General features: G+C 45.4%; 1 protein-coding gene and 1 non-coding gene across 2 annotated transcripts; both read right to left on the reverse strand.

The window, feature by feature from the left end:
• Nucleotides 1-175: 175 nt before the first annotated feature.
• LOC109743037 (TPR repeat-containing protein ZIP4) lies at nt 176-3,699 on the reverse strand. The gene is made up of 5 exons (XM_020302116.4): nt 2,248-3,699; nt 1,971-2,160; nt 1,857-1,889; nt 1,158-1,778; nt 176-1,049 (listed from the first exon to the last, which is right to left on the reverse strand). The coding sequence occupies exons 1-5, from the start codon at nt 3,534-3,536 to the stop codon at nt 309-311; spliced, it is 2,874 nt and encodes a 957-aa protein (XP_020157705.1). The 5' UTR covers nt 3,537-3,699; the 3' UTR covers nt 176-308.
• Nucleotides 3,700-5,499: 1,800 nt separating this feature from the next.
• On the reverse strand, nt 5,500-5,573 carry TRNAV-CAC (transfer RNA valine (anticodon CAC)). The gene has a single exon. It is a non-coding gene; the product is annotated as a tRNA-Val (tRNA).
• Nucleotides 5,574-17,404: the final 11,831 nt, after the last annotated feature.

Consider the following 17,404-nt stretch of genomic DNA (forward strand, 5'->3'; position numbering starts at 1 on the left):
TCCACTATAATAGTTTGAATGATAGGGACATCAGGAGATTAGTCAAATCTGACAGAAAATGGACATAAAGGTTGCCTGAACAAATCCAGTAGGTTCCCAAATTAATGTTGCTGTATTACAAACAATCAGATCTCTCCTACACATCAGCATGCATTAAATTCACAGACATGGTTACTATCGACAAAGAATCCACATACTTACTAGAGATGTAAATCTGACAATATTTGGCATGTCATATGCAACCACTCAAGTACATAACTCGATGATCTATTTATGGTTGTGAACTGCCCCATTTAGAAGCATCTATACTATACTAAGACAGGCTGAGACATGCTACCAGACATACTTGTGCTTGGTGCCCCCTCTTGCTGACTACATTCATCAGGGTTTTTTCCGAGCAAAGCATGTTCACCAGCTTCACTATGAAACAATTTCTGGAAGTACTCAAGGCATTGCTCCATGTCTGCTGTATACTGCTTCATGCTCTCAACATGCCGAGAGAGATCTAATCCCATCTTCATCCATTTTATACCAACTGAAGCTTGATTAAGCCGCCTAGCCAAATATGACTTGTTCCAGGCAGTCACTGCAAGCCACTGCCCTTCCTCACATGGATATTCACCATCTCTCAGTCCAACCATGATCTGGTAGGCTTGTCGATATACATCATACACTGCATCACTCTTGCTACCACTTAAGTCTTGCAAGCCAGCAAGGCAGGCTAGGTTCCTGAGGGCAGCACTGATTACCCTGTAGTTTGGGGAGTGAGAAGCAAGGGCGGTCTTGATGCTAGCCTTCAGGGAAAATTCAGCAACTAGAAGGTTTGGTGGGGTGCCTTCAGAAGCAGCTTTTCCAAGTTTGAGAAGATGGGACGGCGTGCATGCTTTAGAGGAAGCAAAGTTCTTGACTAGTTGGAGCTGCTGAGGATGTGCGCTGGTGTCCATCCTGTCAAGGAGTTGGTAGGAGTAGAAGGTATGAAGAAACATAAAGTTGTTGGCCTCAGCCTGATCAGAGGCGACTGAAACCGAGGGCCAGATTGAAGGTAATAGCTGCACATCAATAGAACTGAATCAGAATAATAGTAGAGAAAACTGAACCACTTTAGATCATACACAAAGGGGTAGTAAATTTTGGTATTTGTCAAACCCCATGTTTACCTTGCCAGCTCTGCTGAGCATCTCAACACCTTTTTTAACATCAGAATCCGACAAGGGAGAATTGTTTAGCTCCTCAGCTTGAAGCATGGAAGTGACACTCATGATTAACGCTTTGCAAAGTGTGGGGCGATTTCCATCACCCTCATCATTACTTGCACCACCAAAGAACTCTGCTGCAAGCTCAAAGAACTCAGCACTAAGATCATACTTCTGCTCCTTTGCCACCCTTCTACCCATATTCCAGCAATTGCCTGCAAACCAGTTCAGTTCACGCGTCCCAACAGGTCCATTGCCGAAAAAGTCTTCCACGCCAAGGTCAGACATCCGTAGCTTGGCACGTCTCGAGTACTTCAGAATCTCATCCTCAGTACCTTGCTCACGACAGAGGAGCTCAATAAGAGTGCGGAGGACAGTAACCTCACGCTCTGGCATAGGCTTTCCGGGAGAATAGAGACCAAGAAGGAAGGTCAATGAAGCAACTGCTACCCGGACAGCCTTGCAGGCAATAGCCTCATGAGTTGTGAGCATTAGGGACGAGGGATTGAAGTCAATGCAACCCATCATGGTTTTTATCTGCTTGATAGCCTCGTCCTCGTCGTTCTTCTGAAGATGAATTTTGATCTACACAATTCTTCTGGGTTAGCAAACAATACCAGAGTTAAATGAGACCCCTGAACAATTAACATGTATATTTATTACCTTCATAAAGGCACAGTGGGCATTGTGTTCCACCTACAGATATACATTTTGAGCCAATCGTAAGAAGCAATAGGCAAGATTATTTAATGAAGTGATGAGGAGAGGGATCAATACCTTGTCAGCCTCATTGACAAACTCATGTGCTCGATCCAGACGTTTAAGGGCTAGATAGCAAACGGCAAGGACTCGGAGGCACTGTGCTCGCCGGACTCTGCTTCCGTCTTCACGGGATAGATAAAGCATCGATGTCTCAAACAAGTCCGCACATATATCGTAGTTCTTAGCATTGAAATGCTCAAACCCGCTGTCCCAAATTCCAAATGTCAGCCTCAGCAAGAAATCACATGTACATGAAAATGCTGTAAAATTACTTGTGTAAGAGAGTGCAGACCAGTTCCAGAGCAGTGTATGCATTGCTCTACGGTGACTGGTGTTGGCCGGGCCATCGAACAGTGCGACCACCCTCTCATCTGACACGAGCTCACCGATTGCCCTTGCGCGCCCAGGGCTACCGATACCACCATCAACCACCGTGGTCACCACTCTCACAGCAGCAGCTGCACCTCCTGCGCGGCACCGTGCAGCAAGCGCAACGAGCACCTTGCGTGCAGCCTCAGACCCCGCGGAGGCAAGGTACACCTCAGCTGCCCCCACGCATACATTCTCTGGTGCGTTGGCGTTGGCCATGATTCTCTCGAGCTCCCTCTCGGCCTCCGCCAAGTTCCCGGTACCAAGCCACGCGTGCAGGGCCATGAACCCCATGCTCGGGTGCTCGTTCGCCTGCCCCACTGAAGCCCTGGAGACCTGGACACAACGCAGGACGCCCTCGTGGTCCTTGGCTTCGAGACGCTCGAGGGCAAGGTAGCGGAGGCATCGACCCTTTTGCTGCTGGAGATTCGGGGTCTTGGGACTGGCGCTGGAGGGGGAGGGGGAGGGCAGCTTCTCGAAGAGATCTAGCGCCTCGGTGATGAGGCTGGACGCTCCAACGGCGGGATCAGAGGGTTTCGCGGAGAGCGCGGCCTCGCCGACGGACAGGTAGCCCTCGGCGAGGGATCTGGTCCCCTTGGGGGACGCGGACGCGAGGGGCTTGGAGCGGCCGAGCAGCGCGACGGCGAGGGACTGATCGCCCGCGTCGGACGCGGCGCGCGCCCGCGCGAGGTTGAGGCCGAGCAGGACGTCCCGCTCCTCCTCCGCGGCGGGGGCGGAGACGAGCGGCGTGGCCTTCTCGAAGCAGGCGGTGGCGAGGTCGACGCGGCCGAGGTCGAGCCACTCCTGGCCGGCGCGGAGGAAGAAGGAGGCGGCCTTGGCGGCGGCGAGGGGGACCTCGTCGGGGCAGCCGGCGAGGAGGAGGAGCTCCGGCGCCGCCTGCCTGATCTCCGCCTCGGCGGCGCGCGCGGAGGGGCCCCGGGCCAGCGCGGCGGAGTTGGCGCGGTCGACGACGGCGTTCCAGAGGCGGGTGGCGAGCTTCCATATCTGGAGCCTGCAGGGGTCGGTGAGGGACGTGGCGGCGGAGCCGAGGTTGGTGAGCACGCGGCGGAAGTCGGCGGCGAGCTTCTCCGGGGGGGAGGGGTCGGGGGCGTCGTACCGCTCGACGTCCGCGACGACCCGCGCGAGGTCGGTGAGGTGCGCGGCGTGCGGCGGCGGGCGGTGGTACTCCGGGGAGAGCTCGGAGATCATCATGGCGGCGCGGGCTAGGGTTCCGGCGGCCGGGATCGGGCGGATTTGGGCGGGAAGCGGCGCGGCGGGGCGTGGGGAACGGGGAATTGGGGGGAGGGTTCGGGAACGGGAGGAGGAAGCGCACGAAATTTGAATTGCTTTTACCGTGCCCCCGTTTGTGACAGCTCTTCTGCTTGTATTGGATCAAATGTACTGCATGATTTGCTGCTATTTTTTTAAATAATACATTTTTTTATTAATTTTCATAAATATTACGCTGGGTAATTTTTTTTCAAAAATAATACACCGTCGGCCCGCTGCAGGCCGACTGGGCCTAGTCGGCCCACAGCAGGCCGATTGAACTCCAGTCGGCCTGGCCCCTGTCGGCCCACTGTGGGCTGATTGGGTCAGTGGAGCTAATTAGCTCGCTCTGGGCTAATTGTTTTTGCAAAAAAAAGGCATCAAAAAATATGTTTAAAAAAATGTTAATTATGTAATTAAAAAATGTTAAACATGTATAAAACAATATTCCTGATGTATACAAAAAATGTATAATATATATGCAAAAAAGTTGACATAAAAAATATGTTTTAAAAAGTGTTAAGCATGTATTTAAAAATTGTTAAATGTGTGTATAAAAATGTTCCTTATTTATACAAAAAAATATAGAATGTGTATGAAAAAAAGTTGACACCAAAATAATATGTTTGAAAAGTTGACATTTTTTCAAATACATGATTAAAAATTGTTAAATGTGTGTATAAAAAATGTTTCTTATCTATTCAAAAAATATAGAATGTGTATGAAAAAAGTTGACACCAAAAAAATATGTTCGAAAAAAATGTTCCAGTTCCATACAAAAAGAGCAACCAATCATACTTACGTCTGTGATGCTCCCATACCGGATCCGGAGCTGGAACATTTTTTTATACACGTTTAACCTTTCATTCCAATACATGAAACATTTTTGTGTACTCGTTGAACATTTTTTCAAATACATGATTAACATTTTCTTCAAACATATTTTTTTGGTGTCAACTTTTTTTCATACACATTTTATATTTTTTGTATAGATAAGGAACATTTTTTCAAATACATGATTAACATTTTTTTCAAACATATTTTTTTGGTGTCAACTTTTTTTCATACACATTCTATATTTTTTGTATAAATAAGAAACATTTTTATACACACATTTAACAATTTTTAAATACATGCTTAACACTTTTTAAAACGTATTTTTTATATCAACTTTTTGCATATATATTGTACATTTTTTGTATACATCAGGAACATTTTTTTATACACGTTTAATATTTTTTAATTACATAATTAACATTTTTTTAAACATATATTTTTATGCCTACTTTTTTTGCAAAAACAATTAGCCCACAGCGAGCCAATTAGCTCCAGTCGGCCTACAGCTGGCCGACAGGTCCTGTCGGCCAGCTGTAGGCCGACTGGAGTCCAATCGGCCTGCTGTGGGCCGACTAGGCCCAGTCGGCCTGCAGCGGGCCGACGGTGTATTATTTTTGAATTTTTTTTATCCAGCGTAATATTTATGAAAATTAATTAAAAAATGTATTATTTAAAAAAAAAATAGCTGATTTGCTCGGCTCACACCGGTCGCTGCTAGACTGTTTAAATGGTCTGCGAAAGCCCATTATCCATGCGATGTTGATCGCTTTACAAAATGGCATGTGAACAGAGGTTCGGCCAGTAAATGTGACGAATTTATTTTACTACTTTTAGTTGATATAAATGTGATGGAATGAACGTGATGAAGTGGGTTAATTTCGAACCAAATTAACATCGATTACCTTTTAGGAATTCAAAATACAGACCTACAGATATCTCTTTACGGGAGAAAGGTAGTAGAAAGAAGAGAAAGCCGCTAGAAATTGGAAATCAAGCATTATCTGGGAGAAAGAGAGGAGGAAGAAACGTGTTAAAAATGAAAAAAAAAAAACTTCCAAAAAAGTATAATTGTCTGAGCCCAGGTTCGAACTGGGGACCTTTAGTGTGTGAGACTAACGTGATAACCAACTACACCACCCAGACTTGTTGGCCATTAAGCACGCTGTACTGTTCTTAAACATGTACTCTCTCCGTCCCATAATGTAAGACGCTTTTTGACACTCTTACAATATGGGACGGAGGGAGTAGTTAACATCAATTTCACACAGTCTTTAGCCTTTTTTCAAGATACAAACATAATATAAAGCGGTAAAAAAAACACAATGTAAAGATCATATAAAAATGCAAGCGTTGAGCTATTCGAAACTGTGCAATGCTTTTGAAGCTTCCGAAGAAAAATAATAGCCTCCTCCCTCTCATGCACTCCCTCCCACTCCCTTTTGATTTAATCTCCACATGTTGTCATTTTTACTGCTGTGGATTCTATTTATCTATGCTATCAGGTGCTCGACAAAGAATCAAAGCAAGCTGTAGAGGAAGATTAATCTACGTTTCCAGGTCACATGTGAATACATGAAAGCAAACATGAGAACAACATGGTTGAAGTATTTTTACTTTTCCTGATTCTTGCCATTTGACATGGGTTCCCGGTTGAAAGTGCATTTGTCTCTTAATCACTGTTTTGGTGTTGATGGCAATAGGATTAGTGAGATCTAATGTCGTTTTCTAGATTATCTCATGAGTCAGGACATTGGACTCTAAGTGATTGTCTACGGACATCGGTGACCCCGTATTTAAAAAGGCGGTGATTTCCAAAGGCTCGGAAGTTTTTGGTTTATTTAGTCGTAGGAAAGTCGCACTATAAAGAGGTTTTGGAGTAGAGAAATTCATATCAATCATATACATTGCCTTCCCCACTAGCTTTTGTCGAAATAAGGGTAAAACCAAGGTTCAAAGTGCCTATGCCAGAAGGTCCGGGTGCCCGGAGTAACCTGAGAAGAAGAGGGAAACCTCTGTGCATACTCCGGGTAGCTGGAGTCCCATTACTCCAGGTGCTCAGTCTCCTCTGGTTGGTTCACCTTTTGTGTATTCTGGATGCCCAAGCATTAATCTAGATCCCTAGAGTCCCAGGGTAATGAGTATTTTTATGCTTTTTGCGGGTGAGAGTGTAAAAGCCCTCTTTTTTCACCTCTCAACTGTTGGGGAACGTAGTATTTCAAAAAAATTCCTACGATCACGCAAGATCTATCTAGGAGAAGCATAGCAATGACCGGGGAGAGTGTGTCCACGTACCCTCGTAGACCGAAAGCGGAAGCGTTTAGTAACGCGATTGATGTAGTCGAACGTCTTCGCGATCCAACCGATCCAAGCACCGAACGTACGGCACCTCCGCGTTCAGCACACGTTCAGCTCGATGTAGTCCCTCGTACTCTTGATCCAGTTGAGGCCGAGGAAGAGTTCCGTCAGCACGACGGCGTGGCGACGGTGATGATGAAGTTACTGGCGCAGGGCTTCGCCTAAGCACTACGACGATATGACCGAGGTGTGTAACTGTGGAGGGGGGCACCGCACACTGTTAAGAGAAACTTGTGTGTTCTAGGGTGCCCCCCTGGCCCCGTATATAAAGGAGGGGAGGGGGAGGCCGGCCGGCCCCTGTAGGGCGCGCCAGGAGAAGGGAGTCCTACTAGGACTCCAAGTCCTACTAGGATTCCACCTGGAGGAAGGGGGAAGAAGGAAGGAAGAGGGGGAAGGGAAGGAAAGGGGGGCACCGCCCCCTTCCCCTAGTCCAATTCGGACCCAAGGGGGGGGGCAGCCCCTAGTGGCCCCTCCTCTCTTCCCACTAAGGCCCATCAAGGCCCATTAGTTCCCCCGGGAGGTTCCGATAACCCTTCGGCACTCCGATAATTGTCTGATACCTCTCGAAACTCATCCGGTGTCCGAATAACATCGTCCAATATATCAATCTTTATGTCTCGACCATTTCAATACTCCTCGTCATGTCCGTGATCTCATCCGGGACTCCGAACAAACTTCGGTCATCAAATCACATAACTCATAATACAAATCGTCATCGAACATTAAGCGTGCGGACCCTACGGGTTCAAGAACTATGTAGACATGACCGAGAAACGTCTCCGGTCAATAACCAATAGTGAAACCTGGATGCTCATATTGGCTCCTACATATTCTACGAAGATCTTTATCGGTCAAACCGCATAACAACATACGTTGTTCCCTTTGTCATCGGTATGTTACTTGCCCGAGATTCGATCGTCGGTATCATCATACCTAGTTCAATCTCATTACCGGCAAGTCTCTTTACTCGTTCCGTAATGCATCATCCCGTAACTAACTCATTAGTCACATTGCTTGCAAGGCTTATAGTGATGAGCATTACCGAGAGGGCCTAGAGATACCTCTCCGATACACGGAGTGACAAATCCTAATCTTGATCTATGCCAACCCAACAAACACCTTCGGAGACACCTGTAGAGCATCTTTATAATCACCCAGTTACGTTGTGACGTTTGATAGCACACAAGGTGTTCCTCCGGTATTCGGGAGTTGCATAATCTCATAGTTAGATGAACATGTATAAGTCATGAAGAAAGCAATAGCAATAAAACTAAACAATCATTATGCTAAGCTAACGGATGGGTCTTGGCCATCACATCATTCTCTAATGATGTGATCCCATTCATCAAATGACAACACATGTCTATGGCTAGGAAACTTAACTATCTTTGATTAACGAGCTAGTCAAGTAGAGGCATACTAGGGACACTCTGTTTGTCTATGTATTCACACATGTACTAAGTTTCCGGTTAATACAATTCTAGCATGAATAATAAACATTTATCATGATATAAGGAAATATAAATAACAACTTTATTATTGCCTCTAGGGCATATTTCCTTCATCAACCTAGTAGTTGATAACCCACAAGTATAGGGGATCGCAACAGTTTTCGAGGGTAGAGTATTCAACCCAAATTTATAGATTCGACACAAGGGGAGCCAAAGAATATTTGAAGGTATTAGCAGTTGAGTTGTCAATTCAACCACACCTAGAGATTAAATATCTGCAGCAACGTGATTGATACGTCTCCAACGTATCTATAATTTTTGATTGTTCCATGCTATTATATTATCCATCTAGGATGTTTTATATGAATTTATATGCTATTTTATATGATTTTTGGGACTAACCTATTAACCTAGAGCCCAGTGCCAGTTTCTGTTTTTTCCTTGTTATTGAGTTTTACAGAAAAGGAATACCAAACGGAGTCCAATTGACGTGCCAATTTTTGACGATTTTTTATGGACCAAAAGAAGCCCCCGGAGTAAAAGAGTTGGGCCAGAAGAGTCCCGAGCCGTCCACGAGGGTGGAGGGCGCGCCCCCCTGCCTCGTGGACGACTCGGAGACCCCCCGACGTGAGACCTATGCCAACAATTCCTATAAATACAGAAACCCCCAGAAAGAAACCTAGACCGGGAGTTCCGCCGCCACAAGCCTCTATAGCCACCAAAAACCAATCGAGACCTTGTTCCGGCACCCTGCCAGAGGGGGGATCCCTCACCGGTGGCCATCTTCATCATCCCGGCGCTCTCCATGACGAGGAGGGAGTAGTTCACCCTCGGGGCTGAGGGTATGTACCAGTAGCTATGTGTTTGATCTCTCTCTCTCTCTCGTGTTCTTGATTCGACACGATCTTGATATATCGTGAGCTTTGCTATTATAGTTGGATCTTATGATGCTTCTCCCCCTCTACTCTCTTGTAATGGATTGAGTTTTCCCTTTGAAGTTATCTTATCGGATTGAGTCTTTAAGGATTTGAGAACACTTGATGTATGTCTTGCATGTGCTTATCTGTGGTGACAATGGGATATTCACGTGACCTACTTGATGTATGTTTCGGTGATCAACTTGTGGGTTCAGTGACCTTCTGAACTTATGCATAGGGGTTGGCACACGTTGTCGTCTTGACTCTCCGATAGAAACTTTGGGGCACTCTTTGAAGTACTTTGTGTTGGTTTGAATAGATGAATCTGAGATTGTGTGATGCATATTGTATAATCATACCCACGGATACTTGTGGTTACATCGGAGTAGATCAAACGAAAAGAATAGCTTCGTGTTATTTTACTACGGACTCTTGAATAGATCGATCAGAAAGGATAACTTTGAGGTGGTTTCGTACCCTACAATAATCTCTTCGTTTGTTCTCCGCTATTAGTGACTTTGGAGTGACTCTTTGTTGCATGTTGAGGGATAGTTATATGATCCAATTATGTTATTATTGTTGACAGAACTTGCACTGGTGAAAGTATGAACCCTAGGCCTTGTTTCAACGCATTGCAATACCGTTTGTGCTCACTTTTATCATTAGTTACCTTGCTGTTTTTATATTTTCATATTACAAAAACCAATATCTACCATCCATATTGCACTTGTATCACCATCTCTTCGCCGAACTAGTGCACCTATACAATTTACCATTGTATTGGGTGTGTTGGGGACACAAGAGACTCTTTGTTATTTGGTTGCGGGATTGTTTGAGAGAGACCATCTTCAACCTACGTCTCCCACAAATTGATAAACCGCAGGTCATCCACTTGAGGGAAATTTGCTACTGTCCTACAAACCTCTGCACTTGGAGGCCCAACAACGTCTACAAGAAGAAGGTTGTGTAGTAGACATCAATTATTCACCAACACTTGTTACTGTTCGAGTTTGGGCTCCTAAGTGATAGTGGTCCCTCCGGAAGCTTCCTTGCGTGTGGTGTGCTCCGGAGAGAATATGTAAAGGTGTGGTAGTCACCTTCAAGACCAACCCTGAGTGATTTGAGGCTCATCCATTGAACATGATCGAGGAGACTATCATGAGCCACTTGGTGGCTCTCTCGAGACTTGGTTCCAGCATTACTCTAATAGAGATTAGCACTTCCCAAGGAAGTGTGAACTCCGGGGTAAAATCCGCGTCCTCGACTCACTTGTTGTTAATCCTTCATGCACTTTAGTTTGCTTTGTATGCTCGTGGGCTTGCTAATTAGTTTGCTGCCCTAGGTTACATTGCTTTGAGCTTGCTTGCCATATAGGTTGTGTTTATCTAATTGCATATCGAGAGAACCTGCTTTATTCATAATTTTCCTAAATTTGGCAACTAAGATTATATTAGTAGACTCCTATTCACCCCACCCCCTCTAGTGGACCACATTGATCCTTTCAATTTGTATCATACTGTTTCTCCGGGGGGAGGAGTCGGAGGCGTCGTACTGCTCGACGCTCGCGATGACCCGCGCGAGGTCGGTGAGATGGCCGGCGTGCGGCGGCGGCGGTACTTGGGAGAGAGCTCGGGCCCAGAAAGAAATTGGTTGTAAATAAACTTATAACATACCCTAGATTCGGTTCTCTGTCTCTCATCCGCCGTGCCCGACCGCCGCCACAATCAGTCCCCAACGCCTCACGCAAAACCGTGGTAGGGTGCCGATCTGGCTGTACCCACTACGAAAAAATACACTTCCGTGATGATACGTGTTTATCACAGTAGGTCGCATTTTCTGTCATGCATGTACATCCATGACGATTTTATGACAGAATCAAGATAGTCATACCTGTGCTGTCGTAGAAGTGTTCCATGACATTACCAAAATTATCATCACGGAAGTGTCCACTTCCATGACGATAAATCCCGTGTCACAGAAGTGCTTTCGTCAAGGGTGACCGACACGTGGCATCCACCGTAATGGAACGCCGTTAAGCTATCGGGTCGGGTTTTGGATCCGATAACCCGTTAACAGCCCGACCAATGGGGATTTTCCACGTGTAAAATCATCATTGGCTGGAGGAAACACGTGTCGGCTCATCGTTGGGACAGATGTCATCCACTCATTGGACAGAAGGCGCCTATGATACGTTGACACGTGGCACGGCCCAACAGAGGCCCATTCCTGTGAAAAGGCCGGCCCGTTTGACTTGGTCAAAAGGTGGCGGGCCGGCCCATGTAAAGCTTGTTAACGGCCTGTTCGCATATAGCCCATTTACAGCCCGCTAACCCAAGGCCCGTTACGCCCTATCTGAATTAGGCCCAGTAGCGTCATCTGGGCCACCCAATATGATTCCAGCCCGTTTTCACTTCTGCCCCATGTATGGCCCATGACGTCTTTCGGCCCATATGAGGCCCTATGTAACTCTTGGCCTATTAACGGCCCGTGGTGAAACTGGCCCGTAATGAACAGTGTATCACTTTACACCCATTAACGGCCCGTGGTGAAACTGGCCCGTAATGAATAGTGTATCACTTTATACCCATTAACGGCCCGTTATTCCGTTGGGCCGTTTCCAGCCCATGTTATCTTTCGGCCTTCTCAGAGCCCATTTATTCTTGGGCTCATTTCCAGCATTCGTTTACTTACGGCCCGTTACTGTCATTTTCTACTTGTGGGCCAAATTCAGCCCATGGTTACAGTCGGCCCGTTTGTGGTCCGTTAATACGTTGGGCCGTTTTCATAGCGTCATCAAATACGGCCTATTAACGATGGCCCGTTATGGTCGGCCCATGAATGGACGATTCCAACTCTAGACCGTTTACGGCCATAATGCGGCCTGTTATTGGCCCATGTTTGGCCAATCGATCATACTGCCCGTATAAGGCCCATTGATGATACGGCCCGTAGAAGGCCCATTGTTTCTACGGCCCGTAGGAGGCCCAGTGTCACTACAGTAAATATTAGCCCATGGTTATTGTGGCCTAGTTTTAAAAAATAGGTTATTGCAGCCACTAGCAAACCGCGAAAAAAGAACTGCAATGACTACAAGCAAACAAATAAACAAGACAACAAGGAAATAAATAAGCAAGCAACTTACGCTAGGCTATCACAGCTATCACACATATTACATCCACTGGGCATCAAAGTTCGCCACCAGTGCAAATAAACGCGCCGAAAAAAGAATATACAAAACTGAGAGCACTTCAGAAGGCACTAGGCCTGGCCACGTCGGCCCCCCCAAACAGCTGAAGAAGCTGAGTAGACCTCAGTTGTGTCAATGATAGATGCATCAACACTAGATTTAGGGCATGATGGTGCGCACGGCAGTCCTCTGACATCTTCATTGCATCTTTGACTTCAAGTCGGAGCTGAGCTGAAGCAAGCCTTTCCGCTTTAAGTTGAGACTGAAGAAGTCGAACTGATTGAGGCAGCGACTGCACAGAGGTTGTCTCACACCTGCTGGTGAGTAGCTTCAACTCACTGTCTTCATCAAGACAGGACCTTGGGGTCATCTCGCTGTCCTCAAGATGGTTTGGCTCACTATCTTCCCTAAAGTTCTGCCTGGTGTAAGAGATACGAGTCTGAAAGAGAAACAAGGAGACACGTAACAGGTTTCACAATTATATAAGCAAATAAATGGATCTGTTCTGCATAAGGAACATGTTTTTACAACTACAATTTGAAACTGGTAGTTGTTGCAAACATCCAATCAGATGTAAATAGCAAAGCAAATAGCAGTGGAGGAAATGATGCCTATCCAAATCTATACTAGAACAAAGTTTGAAGGATTGAGAAGGATGAACTTACATTACATGTTAACACGGGCTGGACAAAGCCCTTCTCCATGTTGATGGAAGGATAATTCAATAAATTCCCCAAAGAAAATTCTTTATAAGCGTTGCCATTATTCTACATTTTGCAAAGAGTAAATATAGATCAAATAATATTGGAAGAAACAGAGGATAATGAAGCTCATGTGCAGACTGATGATACATAATCAAATAGCAATTAATTAAGTACAGCGTTACAAGGCAAAAGGGAGAGAGGTACTGACAAGAGCAATGCAGAGCCCATTATTGTTTTGAGATCGTATGATCCTTTGAGCAAGGAGATTCATCTGAAATTAGTTTTCATACAAGAGAGAAGGTAAGGCACAAGCAGAAATTTAGGAGTTCAAATTTTGAATTGATATCATAGACAGTACCTGACGCTGGGCTCCCAGCAGTTCTAATAGGGGTTTGGCCACTGTAGTAGGGGTAAAGTGTGGTACAGTTGGGCCTATGTTTTCTGTGGCTGCTGATCTATCTGATTTAACAGGTATCACTACCTTTTCCAAATACCTAGTTTGTACTCCTTGAGGATCTGCACTCACCCTCTTCCTTTTGGACATCTATTACGAAAGAACAACATTTGACTGGAAAAACATAGTGTGACGACACATGGAATAGGTACAGAAAATGGATAGGTATGGCATATACTCATATATGATGCTTAAACTAAGCAGATGTTGTAACAAAGTAGAAGTAATGCAAGAGGTCAGATGCAAAATATGTGCGACCAATACAACTTTGCAAAGTTAGAGCAAGCACCTTGATGGGTGAATAAGATAGGCCATCCTCCACCATGCCAAGTTTGTTAGCCAGTGGATCGTTCCACAATATTCCTCTTGTGCGCCCATTCTCATATTCATTTTGATAATGTTCAATATCTGACATGCATGAAAACATAAAACAAGTGAGATTTTCTTTGTAATGCAGAAGTGATTCTAATCCAATACTGCCTCCCTGTAAACCCCTTTGTGCTATCTCTGCAATTCTTTTAAAAGATGCCATGCATGCTGTAATTTGTTGTGTGCATTAATATAATGTGGCCTACTACTCAAAATATGAGAGCTCCAGAAGTGATGACACTTCGCAGATGATAGCTTCAACATATAGTAAAGAAGAACAAGTCGACCTGACCTGACAGATTCAAAATATACTAAGGGAGAACAACTCGACCTGACCGGTCGACCGCAAGAGAAGAGTATCATCTTAAAGAAGAGCGGAAGAGCAAGCAGATTGAAGATATTACAAGTCTTTCAATACAATGTCGGTTGGCCACCCATGATGAACCAGAGCGCACAGAGAAATACTATTCTTTCCGGTTTCTCCATATGTGGCTCACATGCATTTCGAAACTAAAGTAGGAACATTTAGCTAACCAATTAAACATCTCTCAGTTTTACTAATATCAGCAATAATATCAGATATGAATTTGTACAACTAAGCTTGTTTAGCTCGATGGGTGGAGCAGTGCTATTACAACACAAACCACGTAGGCTGATTGTGGTCATCATAAAATGGGGAAAACATAAGCATGATGAGTACAGTGTTGACCGTGGCAGTGGGATGGCAGATCTGAAGCTGCAAACCGCGCAAAGGGTAGTTAGCAACCGATGTTTGCTTTGAAATAACAACTAAGATTTGGTATGGACAAGAAAGTACGGTCAACAAGTGACAAAGAAATGCAATTATGTTGTCTCTCTATATGTCGCGACATGCATTTGGAAACTCAAGTGGGACCTTTAGCTAACCAATTAAATGTGTCGGTTAACTAATATCAGTATCATATCACAATCATATTTGAACAACTAAGCTTTCGAATTCTGAGTGTTGTGTTGTTTAGCTTGAAGGGTGGAGTAATGCTAGTACGACAGAAAGCACCTACGCAGATCATAGTAGAGTAGATAAAAGGGGAAAACCCTAGGCATCAAGAGAAAAATCAGGAAAGTGGAACTAGCTGGACCAGTGGATGGCGCACATGCTTTTCGAAATGAATATAGGAAAATTAGGTGACCAATTAAACGTTCTCTGTTTTAGTGATATGAGCATCATATCAGATTCGTATTTTAACACGTAAGCTTTGGGTTGAGGTCTTGAGGAGCAGTGCCAGCACGACACGAAGCACCTACGATGATGGTAGTGAATATAAAGGGGGGAAACCATAAGCTTTACGAGTATAGTGCCTGTGCCATGGCGGATCTGAAGGTGCAAACCGGACAAAGCTACTTCGCAACCAATGTTTGCTTTCAACTAGCCACTACGATTTGGTACGGACAAGAAAAGTACAGTAAACAAATTACGATCTATTTTCCGGGTGAGATCAATAACTTAAGCACATATGGAAGAGTACCACCTCTCTTGCGACGCCGTGTAGGCCTATGCTGATATGTTGAGGGTGCTGCGGGTGCGATGGCTGTCGGTGGCGGGGAAGAAGACTTTAGACGGCAGACGGCCGTGTCGGGGGATATATCCTGTTGCCGTGGACGAGGCGGTCGTAGGAGCGGCAACGGCAAGGTGGACGACGGCCCCGATGAAGCGAGAGGAGGCGATGAAAGGATCCTGGTCCAGCGCCGTGGATGAGAGACGTCCATCTCTTGCAGTGGACGACGGGGTAGGGGTAGCGGCTCCGGCAAGGTGGAGGATGGGGTGGCGGACGGAGGAGGCTGGCCGCGGTGCGGAGGTTGTCATGCCGCCGACGGTGTATGAATGGGGAAATGGAGGGGAGGGGGATCTCAAACTTTGCGACGCGCTTCTCTGAAATGGGGGAAAGTTACGAACTTATCCCCCGTTTAAAATTTCGGACATCGCGTCGGTTGGGGATAGGACGGTAATCTCGCATCTCCCAAATATTCGCCGGTAACTATTTCGGGCGAGGAGAGGGTGTTTTGCCGCCCACGGTTGGCGCCCACGGTGTATGAACGGGCCTGACAGGTAGGGCGGTTGTGTCACGTCTGATGGAAGTTACACATCTGCCCCTATTTAAAATATTAGCCTACATCGATTTCGGACGAGGAGAGTTTGTTTTGCCGCCCACCGTGTATGAATGGGGAAATGGAGGAAGAGACACATGTCTTTCGGACGAGCTTGAATCAAATGTGTTTTGCCGCCCACGTTTGGCGCCCACCGTGTCTGAATGGGCTCAGAGGCCGTCGTGTCACGTCTGATTGAAGTTACTAGTCTACCCCTATCGACAACAGTGTAAATCCGGTCGATAAGGATGTCAAGTGTCAGGGGTAGACAATAATTTCCATCTCGCAAACTCTTGCTTCGGGCAGCCCACAAATTATAGTGGGTGTTTAGCCGCTTCGTTCAAAACTTGGGAGAATTAGCATTCACGTTTGCCCTGGGACCTGGCAAACTAAATTCAAATCCAATTTGTATTCGATTACGAATATCCACAGATAATTATACGTTTTGTTATTTATTTCTTCAAAACCACAACAAAGATTTATTCCACCTTTATATATGATTATGATTTAGAAATGCCGTGATCTTCGAATTCAGTAGGTTGGATACACTCTGAGTCAAACAGTTATTTCATCCAATACAATATGCTCACACGAAAAACAGTTCATCTTATGTCAATCATACAAGTACTGAGGATTACCTTGCCTAAAAAATTCGGATCATTACAACACATGGACAACATAGGGGGTCTTGCAACATAATCCATTCAGAGACATGACACAACATGCAAGTACAATAATCTAATGACAATTTCAACTGGTATCTAAAGAAGAACCGGGATTACCTTGGGCTTCAGATAGCAGAAACAGCAGGACCTCCTCTGTCTTCAAATGCAACATTCTTACTTCCTCCAATTCTTGGGTTTCTTGCATAATGCGTGCCGCTAATTCCGTAATTTACAGCCTCAAGATAAAGATTACCTCATTCATGCCAGCCACACCATCTCTTTCTGCCTCTAGTAGAGCCTCAAGCACTATAATATCTGTGCTCAGACTGCTCTCCGGCGGTGTTGCCTCTGAACTGCTACCATCTGGTAACATGGATGGCGCACTGCTTCCACAAATAGATTCTGGGGTTGTACATTGTGTCCTAGTGTGAACGGCATCCTGAAAGGTTTCTGCTGGACATCAGTAAGAGATAGTTATCGTATGATCCAGGCAGTAAGCTTACATGGTAAACGACGGACGAATTATTGCCGAGCATGGCAAACTATATTTAAATGGTTCGAAGCAGCATCAGCCGAAAAGAAATTAAAATTGTAAGATGAAACTAGGGATGTAAGTGGCAAATAAACGACATCCGCCAGTCCAATCTAGTTAGTTTTTGCTACCTCCCTAGTTCATTTTCCTCAAAAAACAAAAACTCTTTTGAACTATCATACCACTAGTGGACTTTAATCGGGATTAAACGGGACC

The sequence above is a fragment of the Aegilops tauschii genome, chromosome 3 (assembly GCF_002575655.3).
Source record: "Aegilops tauschii subsp. strangulata cultivar AL8/78 chromosome 3, Aet v6.0, whole genome shotgun sequence".
In the NCBI taxonomy this organism is placed as follows: domain Eukaryota; kingdom Viridiplantae; phylum Streptophyta; class Magnoliopsida; order Poales; family Poaceae; genus Aegilops; species Aegilops tauschii.